Below are 13,654 nucleotides of genomic sequence, written 5' to 3' on the forward strand. Positions count from 1 at the left end.
TGATGCTAGGACCCTTTAATTCAGTTCCTCCTGTTGTGGTGACCCACCCCCAACCTTAAAATTATTTTTGTTGCTACTTCATAACTGTAGTTTTGCTACTGTTACGAACTGTAATGTAAATATCTGCTGGGCAGGTTATCTGCTCTGTGACCCCTGTGAAAAGATCGTTCAACTCTCCGAAGGGGTTGTGACCTACAGAGTGAGAACCTCTGACTTAAAGCACCAAGTTTCTAAAGTCTTGAATTTCCGTGTCTGAAAGTTCATCAGGCACTTTTTTTTTTTAAATAAATTCTTTGTTTTGATGGTGTGCAGCCACCAAAACAAAGAATTTATATAAAAAAAAGAAACAAAACAAACAAACAAAAAACCAAACCAAACAAACAAAAAGTGCCTGTATTAAAGGGTCATAGCATCAGGAAGGTTGTGAGTTTGAGGTCAGCTTGTTCTACAAAGTGAGTCTAGGATAGCCAGGGCTGTTACATAGAGAATCCCTGTCTCAAAGCACAAAACAAAAAAAAATTTTTTTCCTCTCAAAAAAAAATTTTTTTCTGATAGGAACTGGACATTAAGATGAAAGACCATACCTGATAGGCTAGGGTCAGAGGGAAGGGGAGGAGGACCTCCCCTATAAGTGGACTTAGAGAGGGGCAGGGAGGAGGGAGAGAGAGTGGGATTGGGAAGAAATGAGGGAGGGAGCTACAGCTGGGATACAAAGTAAATAAACCGTAATTAAAACAAAAAATAAAAAATTAATTAAAAAAAGATGAAAGACCATAAGGCTTTTATTCATGAACCACCACATAGCCAAGAGTGTCTTCCAAACTCCCAAGAAGAGCATTTTTCAGTATCACACCTAACAGAAATTTCAAGAATGTAAAAGATCTGGCAGTCCACTATTCTAGGCCAGCTGAGGCTACATAGTAAAAACCCTGTCTACGCTCTAGAGGAAGGACTAAAGTATGACCTCTGGCCCCTACATGACCCTGGGAACACAGGAAGACATATACAACTTTTAAAAATAGAATAAAAACATAAGTTATTTGGCCAGATAGGTTGGGGAGTCCCCTGAGATTACCCATGTTACCAGGGAAACTGGAATCCCCTCCCAGGGTTCTTAGCCTCATTAGCAAAAGAATTTAAGAACAAACACAGAAGGAAGCTCAAGTTTGTTAGTGCCTAAAAGAAAAGGCACAGTTCAGACAAGCTAGAAGTCTCAGCATCTGCCTGGACGAGGGAGATGGAGAAGAAGAGAAAGCCATACTTTTTTGATTGGGCACGGAGGCTCAACAAATAGCCACACATTAAATATGAGGTAGCTGCAGAGAGAAAAGGAAAAAGACCAAAGGACCAAGGAAAGCATTCATGGGCTTCTGCCAGCATGCAAAACAAAGAGAAGAATGAAAAAAAAAAATTTACATCACTGTATTGGGAGTTGACTTTTGGGGAAGGAAAAGTACAGCATCTCATTAAAGGGGTAATTGTTCCTCCTGCAGTTTTAGCATGGCTAAAGGAGAATCAGCCTTCCTGAGGGGTGGCCCCTGCTGGGTAACTGACAAGTGCAGTTTTATCAACTCTCGGTTTGGTTAGCTTGCGATTTAGGATTCTACCCAGCACCAGAGGTAGAACTTGGATTCTTTTTGACCAGGAGTCAGTAGTTTTGCTTTAATGGCCTCAAGAGAGCCCTTGATCAATAAGAGGATACCTTGAAAATCATTACAAGATGGGTTGAAATCAGGAAATAGATATAATCTTTTTTTAAATTTTTTTATTTTTTCATGAAGATCTGATTCTAAAGCTGTTTGCCAGAGGACAGGCATTTAGGTTGAGGCTCAGTCCAACCCCCACATTTAGCCTCTAGGCAGAAATGCTTGATTAGGAGAAAAAAAATCTCAAGGAATGTGGAACCAGAACCCTTTTCTGGCAATTCTGGCCTACCTCTGGCAAGGACATTCCTAGAATTGTTGCTTCTGCGTCCCTTCTCTACCTGACTGGTTTCTACTCCTTGTTCCCATTCATCAGCGCCATGAGTTTTACTTGGTAATTTTGATTATAAGGGCTGAGATGAGACCCAGGAGTCTATATGATTTGCAAGTACCCTGGATAATTATTGTCATCAGGCAAATATAGGAAATATTGGTTTATAAGTTTAAAAGCTGAGTTTATGTTTCAGCTCTGATATTTCCTAGGTGTGGTTTGTACCAGGTCCGACATACAACGATCTCCCAAAATTCTGGGCATCTCCTTTACCCCAGTCCACACTTTTCCTGGAAATGACAGGAAATCATCAGCAAGTATTAGGATGAGAATTCATAACAAATGCTTGCAAAGATATCAAAAGCCTTTTATAGAAGGGAAAAACTATTTAAAATCTGAGTCAAGGCTGCACACTGGATGGGGATCCTGATTCTCTTTTAGGATGGTTCCTCTTAGTTTCTTGTTTGTTGGCCTACCCATTCAACATATATTTATTGAACACTCCATCTTACAGAAACTTTCCAAACTGTTTTGGATGTACCAAAGGAAAGAACAGTCAAAAATACTGCCCATCACAGAGCTTTATTCACACGATTTTATTGGATCACTCATGTCATTCTCCCTGTCACCTGGAAACTGTCTTCAGTCAGCGCTAAAATAATACTTGTGTTTGGACCATTCTCATTTCCACACTGCAGAGCTGCTTCTTACTATAATCACGATGTTGTCTCTGGCAGTTAGCTCCACCTTTCCAAAGAAAGAGCAGTTTTCAACTACTGTATATTCACCAGGCACGTCCCCTGACTGTGCTCCTAGTATTAGCTCACTACTGTTGAGTATTCATTGCTACTGGCACCAACCTTGGTGTGTCCTCTCTAACAAGAAATGGCCTCTATTATGCCTGTGGTTTCTGCGTCTAGGACAGATGTCTTTGTCACTATTTGGGCTAAGAGAGGAGATGAATGATTCCATCTGACATCACAGCATGATGAATTTTTTTTTCTCTTAAAAAGTCATCCAATTATTTTTCACACAGGTTATAAGGTATTGTCAGAGACTAAATGACCAAGAGGTCACACACACTCACTCAGGCATGACGCACACCTGCGTGCGCAGACATACCTCTAAGAGCTGAATCAGTTGGATTCTGTGCTTATTTGTGTCCACACATCTATCATGAAACATCAATACCATGCTTCTGGATGTTTTCACATTTGCTTATGTGTTTTTCCTGGCCTCCTCCTGTCTCTTACATAAAAAAAAAAAAAAAAATTGGTAGGTCAACACCAACGGGGGAGAGTGTGTCTTCCCAGCTCACGTGAACATGGTGCCCTCTTGTGGAAGCTGCAAAACATTATTCCGTTCTCTTGAAACTTTTAATTTAGAGTTTTGCTTTCAGCATTGATTAGGATTCATCAGTGCTCTTAGGGACTGTGACAAGAGCAGTAAAGCAAGAACCTTTTCAAGACTGGAGAGATGGCTCAGTGGTTAAGAGCACTTAGTACTCTTCCAAAGGACCCGGGTTCAATCCCCAGCACCTATATCAGGTGGCTCACAACTCCAGGGGCCCTGATGCCTCTAGTCTCCTCAGGTACCTGCACGCACATGCACACAGTTGTACACAATTAAAAATAATTAAAAAAAATAAAATTTAAAAGAAAGAAAGATCCCTGTCATTCAAATAGCTGCCTATTTATTCCTCTACTTTATCAGCCTCCAAGTAAAATTCTTCATGTCTTTGATATTTATTACTTTACTTAGAAGTTATGTGTTAAGAGACAACAGTATCTGGAAGCAGTGATCTGCTACAAGAGATGGGCTCAGCAGAATTCATCGAACTGTTCACGGTTGGACAAGTCTAGGCATGAACTGGTTTTGGTGTCTCCCCCTGTTTAGTCAAAGATATCTCAGGATAACTCTGAGACATGAGTAGGCACAGAACTTAGTTCATGAGATATTAGTATGTGTGTGTGAGAAAGAGACAGAGAGACAGAGAGGAAGAGGAGGTCAAATTACAATTACAGTGAGAAAAGTTAATTTCAAATGAAAAAAAAAATCCAAAATGCTTTTATGGAATGCTGGAGTTTGAACCCAGAACCTTGCTTATGCTGGGCAAGTGCCCTACCCTGAGCTTCATCCTCAGCATTCTTGCCCTTTAAAAATAGGACCGTATAGTTCAAACTATTATTTGTTTTGTTGTTGCTTTGGGACTGCTTTTCATGTAGCCTAGGTTGCCCTTGATCTCCTGATTCTCTTTCATTCAGTTCCCAAAGTGCTAAAATTGCAGGTGTGTACCACCACACCCAGCTTGTGGTCCAGGCTGCCCTTGATCATGGAAATAGCCTGCCTCTCTGCCTCTCAACTGCTGGAACTACAAGGATGTACTACCATGTCTGACTCCGAAATGTGCTCTTAATTTAAAAGGGTGATGTCTGAGTGGGGCAGAAATAAGAGTTGTGCCTCATCAACGGGAAAATGTGTGGAATAAAAAATGGGTTCTGAACCTACCACCCCAATCTCAAGATACCTGAGAATGTGCAAGGCTCAAAGACTGAACCAAAGCCTGAAAAGACAGTCATGGTGTGGAGTAGCAGCAAGGGGCTTGGACTCAGCTGTGACAACTGGATAAAGACAACCCCTAGCCCCCCCCCCCCCACCTCAAGACACTGTAATGTCCCAATAGCCCCAGGACTGCATGGAAGCATGAAGACCAAGTTAAGCATGGAAACTGAGTTATCCCTTACTTCTATACCAGGGTCCTCTCTCCTCTTTTGGAGAGGGATATTTTGGCTTAATGAGTCTACTAATGCAGGACAAGCCGTTGAGGATTGTTGGCCATGAATTTGATCTGAGCACAAGCAAAGATGTGCTTGAATGCATCTAAGCGGTTCTGGAAATCAACTCTTCTCTTGACAATGGCTCAGACTTCTCACAAGTGCCCCAAACCGTAGAATGAGGGTTCCTGATCACCAGGTAACAACTTATCCCTGATACACCTTGACTTCCGAACAAGAAAATTAACAAGAAAGAATGGGTCAGAAACAGAGGACACATCCAGTTCTCCTAGAAACTAGAAAAATCAGTCAGTCAGTCAGTCAGTCAATAATAAACAATAAATAGAATGACCTTTGGAAGCCTTGCTCCAAGCCCATCTTGTCCTAATTAGATGTTTTACTCCCCATCCAGAGGGGGAAATGTTCTTCCTACCACAGGTGCCCCAGTGCTTCAGCTCAACTGGAATTTCACTCCCTCAGCAGCCAGGTATAGTATTATGGAAGCCAGGTGTAGTGGTGAATGCCTGTGATCCCAGCGCTTGGGAGGCAGAAACAGCTGGATCTCAGTGAGTTCAAGGCTAGCCTGGTCTACAAAAGGAGTCCAGGACAGCCAGGGCTACAGAGAAACCCTTTCTCAAAAACAAACAAACAAACAAACAAACAAACACAAGCTACATTATGGAATGTAGCTGCTTTGGCACTTTGGGTAACTTTCACCAACAGGGTTGCTGTGAGGCAGAGCAAGCAAGCCATCAGAAGACTTTATTATCCATGGAACTGTAGAGGGCTGGAGCTGGGCATGTGTATTATTTGAAAACTTACTGGGATGAGTCCAGAGCAATGGGATGAGATGCTGAGGAAGAGAACCTGACTGTGCTTTGGGGTCCCCTGTGGCCATCTCCCATATGTAGGGGCTTGCTGGGTTCTACCAGATCCTGTAGAGCAAGGCTCTGCTCACTGAGGTCTGATTTTCAGTCAGATAAATCACAGCGTGGTCAGAGGAAAGAACCAGGAACAGTCCTGAGCTTCGCCCAGCCAAAGAGACAGCCTGGATTTGGAATGAGTATCATAGAAGTTGGGCACAAGAAACGAGGAAGAGATGTCTCTTATGATGGTTGAATTATGATGTGCTGAATGTGACTTCCGGTTAATGTTCTAAGCAATAAAGTAAAAGATAGTTATCAAAGGTTCCAAAGGCAGGATTTAATAAAGTTGTTACATTCTCATGGGAGGGGAGTGAGGGGTGCAAAGAGGTACAAGCCAAGCAGGTGCCATGGTTGGAGGTGGGGGTGGGAGAGGATTGTGGGGAGCTAGGAATGAAGGTCATAGCTGTCTCAAGATGGGGCACCTCTGAAGGATGTCTGATCCTCCTGTCTGACAGCTCCTCTCTCATGACTTGGCATCCAGATGTCCTTGGAGGATGCAGGCAATAGGAAGCCACTTGGGCACGTCCAGGTTCAGGCTTCAGTACCAAGGTGACAATACCATAAAGTGGAGAAGCCGTAGATCCAGATCATCAAGACGGCACCAAAGGCCACATGCCAACAGAAGAAAGTGGTGGCAAACGCTAGGTCATTTTTGTCGTCATCCATCCATCTATAGCCAGAGATTGGTTTGTACAGCATGAAGCCTATCTGCATCAGCCAGGAGCCTGTGACAAGGTAGAGAAAGGCCTTCAGCATCCAGATCAGCAGCATGTTGGGAGTCCACAGCTCTACCGTCACCACGAGGGCCAACAGAAACATGGCCTGAATGAGCAGCACGTGAGCCTGCAGCTCCACTCCTTCTGTGTCCTGCAAATGAGACACCATCAGGGGCAAAAACAGACACATGCTCAGTGCTTGGGCGCCCTGCTCCAGAACTACACACCTCTTGGGCAGCAGGTTCTGGCTGACCACGTCTGCACACCCACTCAAAAAGAAGGACATGTAGAGGGTGAGATGCTGCCACTGCTTGCGGAACATGAAGTCTCTCTGGTGATGCTTCTTGCTGATGAGTACCAATTGCCAGTTTATGCTATTCAACTCTTGGGCTACTAAAATGCAAGAACACAGTATCTTCAGAAAGCCGATATGATACATTTGCCGTAACCTTGTCCATCTTCCTTTGCTCCAAGGACGGCAAGGTGGATGTTGGACAGGGGACTTGCATATCATGGCCCTGGAGAGAAGTCCTGCGTGATAAAGTCCATAGAGAAAGAAGGACAGGCCAGGGAACAGATGACCTTCAAATCCTCCCATGGATCCCAAGGTAGATGTGATCAAAGGCAGAAGCAAAAGCGAACGGCCATTCGTGCAGGACTTTCAAGCATGGTGGGAGCCTCCCAACGCTTGCTTATAACCTACCCACCCCACTGCATCCACTTGCAGAAGGGAAATGGTTTTGGAGGAAACCCAAACTTAGGGTGCGGTGGGTGTGATGCTTTCCGTTCTGGTCCTCTGCTCCGGTTCACTGGTAACCAGCTAACCACGGACAAACAATGAATCAGTATGTCTCCAGCACGATGCTTGTGTATCAGGTGTTCTCACATCCTATGGCTTGGGCCCCCTGTCCCTCTGCCCACACAAAGGAAGGTTCCTTTGCAACCTTCCTTACTTTCTTCCTGTCTTGGTCCATTCAGGATGCAAAATACCCTGAATAATACCAATTGTTTGACCATGTGGCTTATAAACAACAAAGATCTGTAACTTCTGGAGGCTAGATGTTCAAAATGAAGGTGATAGAAGATTCAGTGTCTAGTGAAGTATGCCTCACAAACAACACTTTCTAATTGTGTCCTCATATCTTCTAAGCAGCAAGCTTATTCTCCCGGGTCTCTTTTAATTGGGATGCCTATACCATTTATAATGGTTTTGCCCTTATAACCTAATTACCTTCTCCAGAGACATCACTTCCTAATATTATCTTGTAATAACACATGAATTTTCAAAAAAAATGTTGTTAGCACAGATTAATTTTAAATAGTAACAGATTTCATTATAATATCTCCAATACATGCACATAGTATTTCAATCTCGTCCAGCCTCCTCTCAACTTGAGCTAATCTCCCTTTTCCCAGCTAGCCTCGTTTCTTCTTTCCTGTCTTTTTGGGGTATGTGATCCAACGGGCTTCACTAGGATTGTTTATAGGCACATGAGAGTTTCTCCACAGGAGCATGCGCACCAGTGGCTATGACATTGAAGAAAAGGTCTCTTTCTCCACCATCAACCTGTAACCCCACATGAGTTCTCAGGGGTGAGGCCTCATGAGTCCTCCCTCTTCTGTGACAGGCTGTTGACAAGCTCACTCTTGCAACACATGGATTTTAAGGGACACAAACTTTCGATCATGACATCTCTAAACTCACAGAATATAAAGAAGGCAGAAAAAGCCTACAATGCAGTGTATGTCCCTTGACAATCCTTATGGAGGGCTGAGGCTGTCGCTTAGTGAACACAGTGCTTACCTGGAATGCATGAAAACCCTCAAGGAAAGAACTTACTGTGAGTTTGCTGTAAAACATTTTCTCTTCTAGAGCATATGGTGGTCATATTATCCTTCATGACAGCCAAACAAATATGGCGAGGAGGTTTCGAGTTTTGCTTTACAAATATCCCACAGATTTCTCTTTTGGTTTGTCAGTTGATAAACTATGCTTTGTTGCTGGGAAGAATGCTCTATTTTAGCCAGGCAAACACCTTTAATCCCAACACTTGGGAGGCAGGGGCAGGCATCTCTCAGTTTAAGCCCAGCCTGGCCTACAGAGCAAGTTCCAGGACAGCTAGGGCTATACAGAAACACTCTGTCTCAAAATAAATAAATAAATAAATAAATAAAAAATAAATAAAAAAAAGTGAGCGAGAGACAGAGAATGGTTTCTTTTATTTAGCAATCAATGCTGATGTGTAAAACTCTAATTTTGTATTGATCTTCATTTATTTCTCTTATTGGATTGCCACTGTTCTAATTTTCAATGATTTAATGTAATCATATCATGTTCAAAGAATAAAATGCATCTCTTCTTAGAGGTGTTTTAGTTTTTCCTTTGTACCTGGTGTGATTCCATATGTAAAGTTAAAAAAAAAAACACACACACACAGTAATAAATAAAATGAGAAACATGTGGAATCAAAACTCAAGAACAGGTCACCTCCAAGAGGGGAAGAACGAGAGATTTGGGAGGGACACAAAAGACACTGAAAATATGATAATGTTTTCTTGTCTATAGAGTTAGTGGGGAATCTGAGAGTATGGATTGGGTCACAACTGTATAGTTTATACATACTCTAGAAATGTGATTTTATATGTACTTAATATTTTAAAAATATACAAAGGAAACTAAGTAATCTATATATGTACTTAATACCTGGTAAATCTACTTTAGAGCAAGAGAGAAAGAGAACTTCTCCCTCAAAATATCAAAATGAATTTGTTTGTTTGTTTGTTTGTTTTTTCCTGGGGCATCAGCTGTTACTATGTCATTTGCAATAGGCTTTCTCTTTTTTTTTCTTTTAATCATCCATATATAATATATTGGAGGAAGAACCATAAAAACTAGAATTTTCCTCCTACATATCCCTAACCTTTCACTTCAATCTTGCTGCTCAGCGGCTGGCCTTGGACTTTTGATGTACCTGTCTTATACACCCAAGTTCTTGGTTTTAAGGCAGACGCCATCTTGACCAGCATCTCATTGCCTATTAATCAACATGTTTTCCTTTCCAAACAACTTTCTAATCGGTTTCTTCTACTTCATCCTCACTTGCTTTCCTTGCTTAGGCATCAACAGTGCTGTATTATTAAAATATCTCTGAAACAGATCGAAAGCCCTCTTTATTCCTATCTCTACTGCAGTCAGGGGAGCTTTGAGGAAAGGAAGTTTTAAATTTTCCAGTGGTATCCTATGGCTTCACAGGTAAGATCCATGCTTGAATGATCTTCAAGGCACCTGGTGCTTTGGACTGGTCCCATTTCCAGTCCCTTTCCACATGTGTCACATAGGCTAGCTTGTTTATTTCTGTCCCCAACTCATTCTGCATGTGGAAAGCTTGGCTTCCTCATTTGTCCTTGAAGTCTAAACCGAAGCTCCACCTCCTTCCAGCTGAACACGGTACTTCTCTGTGCAAATTATAGATGTCTATATCATTGCTTTTGTGTCATCACATCATACCTGTTTGTTTACTGGGACATCTTTAGTGTGTGTTTATTCTCGCATGCTCTTCAGAACCTAAGTCTCAAGGTGCTCACGGATGATGAGTAAGTAAATCGTCAGGTATGAACACATGGTCTCCACCATAAAATACCTCATAATGTAGTTCTAAAGTCAAAACAGATACACACAAATAGAAACCAAAGCACGAGGCCAGCTAATAGCAGATACTTAAAAAGCAAGAATTTATCTGACTTCGTGTAGTAAGCAGAAACACTCTATTCAGGAGGAAATAAACTCTGTACCACTGAAGTGAAATCTTCTTTCAGAAGAGACAGTTTGTGAGGCTGTGCTTTCATCTGCTGTAATTCTTCCACAGGGCCATCAACTCATCTGTGTCCCAAGGCAGTGGAAGACTGTGGAAGTTGTCCACACACTCAAAAGGACAAAGTTAAAATGAATTTAAATATCTGTCAGCTTTTGTGAGTCTAGAAAACATCTCGTTCTAGAGAATGGAGCGAGTATGCTGGTGAATGGAGCAGACGAAAGGACTGAGGACAGCAGAAAAAGGACAAAAATTGGAATTAGTCACTTCATGGTCACTTCCTCTATAAGCTTCATTATCACCCCGGCTTAAGGCAACATCTGGCAGTTATTCCTCCAGAGCTCTTGGGCTATCAGACAACTTGGTGGCATGGGGCTTCAGCATGAGTTGACTCCATTTTGCTTTGGTCTCTTGGGCCTGGTGTACCAGCTCAGAACAAACCAGTGGCCTCCTATAAATTGTATTTGATAGCAGTAGCCTTGACCCAGGGTTCTAGAAGGAGGATATTGTGAGGAGTATAGGAAACAGGTGTTCTCCAAAAGCAGGCATGAATATTCAGGTACTGGAAAAGCATCTTTCAGTGTCAAGTAATAAGTTAGCCTTGGTTTACAGTCTAATGTCAGCCAGTTCCTTTGGGAACAATAGAGAGCAATTTGGTAGGGTTTCTGGATCTGTAAAGCAACTGTACTGATTTTGCTTAAAATTTATTCTTGCTCTTGTGGACCCCTGTCCAGCTCTCAGTCTGACTTTCCGGCATCTCAGCTGTAAGAACACTCTGATACTGTCGTATTCATGTATTCATTTATTTTAATTCAAGAAGAAACATCCCAAAAGCTTCGGCCCTCTCACTGCAACTCAGCCAAGACGTGTGAGCCCCCGTTAGCCGGCACTGTGCTGGAAGCTGGTTAGTAGATACAGAAGACATTTTGCCTGCCTTTTAAGAAGCTCCATAGCTGTAACCTCACCGCTCAAAGTGGTCCATAGACCTCCCAGTCCAATATCACCCAGGGGAAGAGGGATCTGTAGAATCATAGACCTACTGAATCCAAACCTGCGTTTGACCAAGTTCTCCAGTTGACTCTTGCTGCGTAATAAATTTGAAAAGCATCGGTTTATATTTAACTAAAGTGGTCTTGATTTAAATATTATGGTGGTGGTGTCGTGACAACAATCGTGTGTGATTGATGCTGATGGGAGGAGTCCAGATATTCCTTACAAGGCAGTTGACATTAGCTTTGAAGTTGGAGTTGAGTAGGTGGGCATCTGATAAGTGGGCAGCAGTAAGGGTAGGAGGTTTCTGGGGATAAGGGTTGTTGTGGGAAGGTGGGTGTGGGACCAACAGATCACATTGGCACAACAGGACAAAAATTTTTCAAGATTTTCCAAATTTCTCCCTGGCCTCGATAGCCCTGCCCAACCAGCAGGTTCCATATACGCTTGGCACTGACCTATGTGAGAAGTCCCTTGTCACCTGACTTCCTTGCTAGTTGCTGATTAGTGCATGGATGAGGAGAAGCCTCCCAGCTCCTCACCCTCAGTGACCCTTCAGGGATAAGGGGCTAATGTTTGCAATCAGCAAAGGGTACCGAATCTCAGATCTCATGCCAGGCCACCTGGTCCCTGGCAGCAACTCTGAAGATGTGGTAAGACGTGGGTGCAGGATCCACGTGGATTGCAGGCAGACCAAGTAGCCTATGGGGAGAAGGCGCCCTCTCATGCAGATCATAAGGGAAGCTGCCTCTAGAGAAAGTAGAAAGTAGTGAAAAAATATGGAAAAGGAATGCTTGCCTGGGTTCATGTGTTCCTTCCAACCCTGACAGCCTAGAGTTCTGGCATCATCTAGACAAGAGGTCTGTCCTTTTTCTCTTTTTCAAAGTACTTGCAGTCCATTTGAATGCACTTACTAGTGTCAAAATTAAAACATTCTTCTAGAGGACACGGTCTCCACCCAAATCATAAGGGCAATGTTTGCCTTGGGGGTCCACCATGGTGCCCTCTAGGGGAAAGTCTATTGGCTAATGATATGTTGGTTATTAACCATCTACTGAGCAGATATATCACTTTTCTTCATAAAAAAATTTAAAAAAAAACACCTCCCATCGTGTTTGTTTGGAAACAGTACGTTCTGACCAAGTGTTTGTTCCAATGCGTGTTTCTGAAGCTTATTAGTAAAGAAGCTATGAGAAGTTCTACAACAAGGTGCTTCATTAACAATTTTAATGTTTCACAAAGCTAAACACTTTACAGGAAATACCTCATTTGTTCCACACAAATCTATGAGATAACCCATTTTGGATGATTTGGGCTATAAATAACAGAAAACCCTGATTTCACTGGTTTAGAAAATTTTTGTTATTTATTTACCTTTGAGACAGGGTTTCTGTGCAACCCTGGCTGTCCCAGAACTTACTTTGTAGACCAGCTGCCTCTAACTCAGAGATTCACCCGCCTCTGTCCCCCAACTGCTGGGCTATTAAAGGCGTACTACCATTTCCCAGCAAGATTTTTTTTTTTTTAACAATACAAACATTTAACTTAAGAATTCTAGAGAAAACACATCACCTGAGCTGGCTCATCTGGAGGAAGAAGTGATTGGGATCCAGGTAATTTCTAGGTTTTCCTCCAGCTGCTCTTACTGGCTTCTTACAGATCAGCAAGCATTGGAGTTTCAAGACAGCCTCCTCACTTCTAGGTACCACACCCTCACAGCTTTATTTTACATAGGTGTAGCTGTCTTTATCCAGATGCATATTTCTTCACAGTCTTCACATATACGATAGAGGCAGGCCTTAACCAGAGGCCTTTAGCAAACTACCCCATGCAATTTCCCTGGTAGAGTCTTCCTTTTACACCCATTTCTGAACTGATTACCAGCAAGGGACATCACATGACTGACCAGGTGAGGCCCTTCCCTCAATGTGTAGGATTATCAGAATGCTGAATAAATGGAAAGTATTATTTTGAATATACTAAATATAAAATCAGAACATTGCACTGCATGCCACAGTTTGCAAGGAGCTCGAGTGGCTCTTGTCAAGTCTGGCCTTTGTAACGACCGCATTAAGTGAAGGATGAGCCCTCTCCATAACAGCTGAGGAAACTGAGTCTGAGGGCCAGAGATTTGCCCTATCCAGATTGCTGTAATCCTGACTGGAGAGTTTCTTTTCCATCGAGAGAGAGAGAGAGAGAGAGAGAGAGAGAGAGAGAGAGAGAGAGAGGGAGAGGGGGAGGGAGAGGGAGAGAGAGAAAGGAGAGACAGACAGATAGAGGGTTTGGACATACATGCAGCACATGTGGACCAACAAACCATCTGTGTGTTATTTCTGTGGCCTTCAGAAGGAGTCACTATGCTGATGCCATGCTTTCTTCATCTTTGCCTGTAGAACTAACAGGTAACATCCTGTTGTTTAAGTCACTCAGTCTTTTGTACCTTATTACAGTAGCCTTAGCAA

The 13,654-nt window shown here is 42.6% G+C and overlaps 1 protein-coding gene across 1 annotated transcript; it reads right to left on the reverse strand.

Moving 5' to 3' along the window:
* Window positions 1-6,205: 6,205 nt before the first annotated feature.
* On the reverse strand, window positions 6,206-6,988 carry LOC110546182 (transmembrane epididymal protein 1A-like). Its single transcript, XM_021632851.2, has one exon. It carries the CDS (start codon window positions 6,986-6,988, stop codon window positions 6,206-6,208), a length of 783 nt encoding a protein of 260 aa, XP_021488526.2.
* Window positions 6,989-13,654: the final 6,666 nt, after the last annotated feature.

This window comes from Meriones unguiculatus, chromosome 11 (assembly GCF_030254825.1).
Source record: "Meriones unguiculatus strain TT.TT164.6M chromosome 11, Bangor_MerUng_6.1, whole genome shotgun sequence".
NCBI classification, from domain to species: Eukaryota; Metazoa; Chordata; class Mammalia; order Rodentia; family Muridae; genus Meriones; species Meriones unguiculatus.

Excerpts from the sequence above, each read along its gene's own strand:
- LOC110546182 (XM_021632851.2), bottom strand. The coding sequence starts at position 6,988 with ATGGGAGGATTTGAAGGTCATCTGTTCCCTGGCCTGTCCTTCTTTCTC.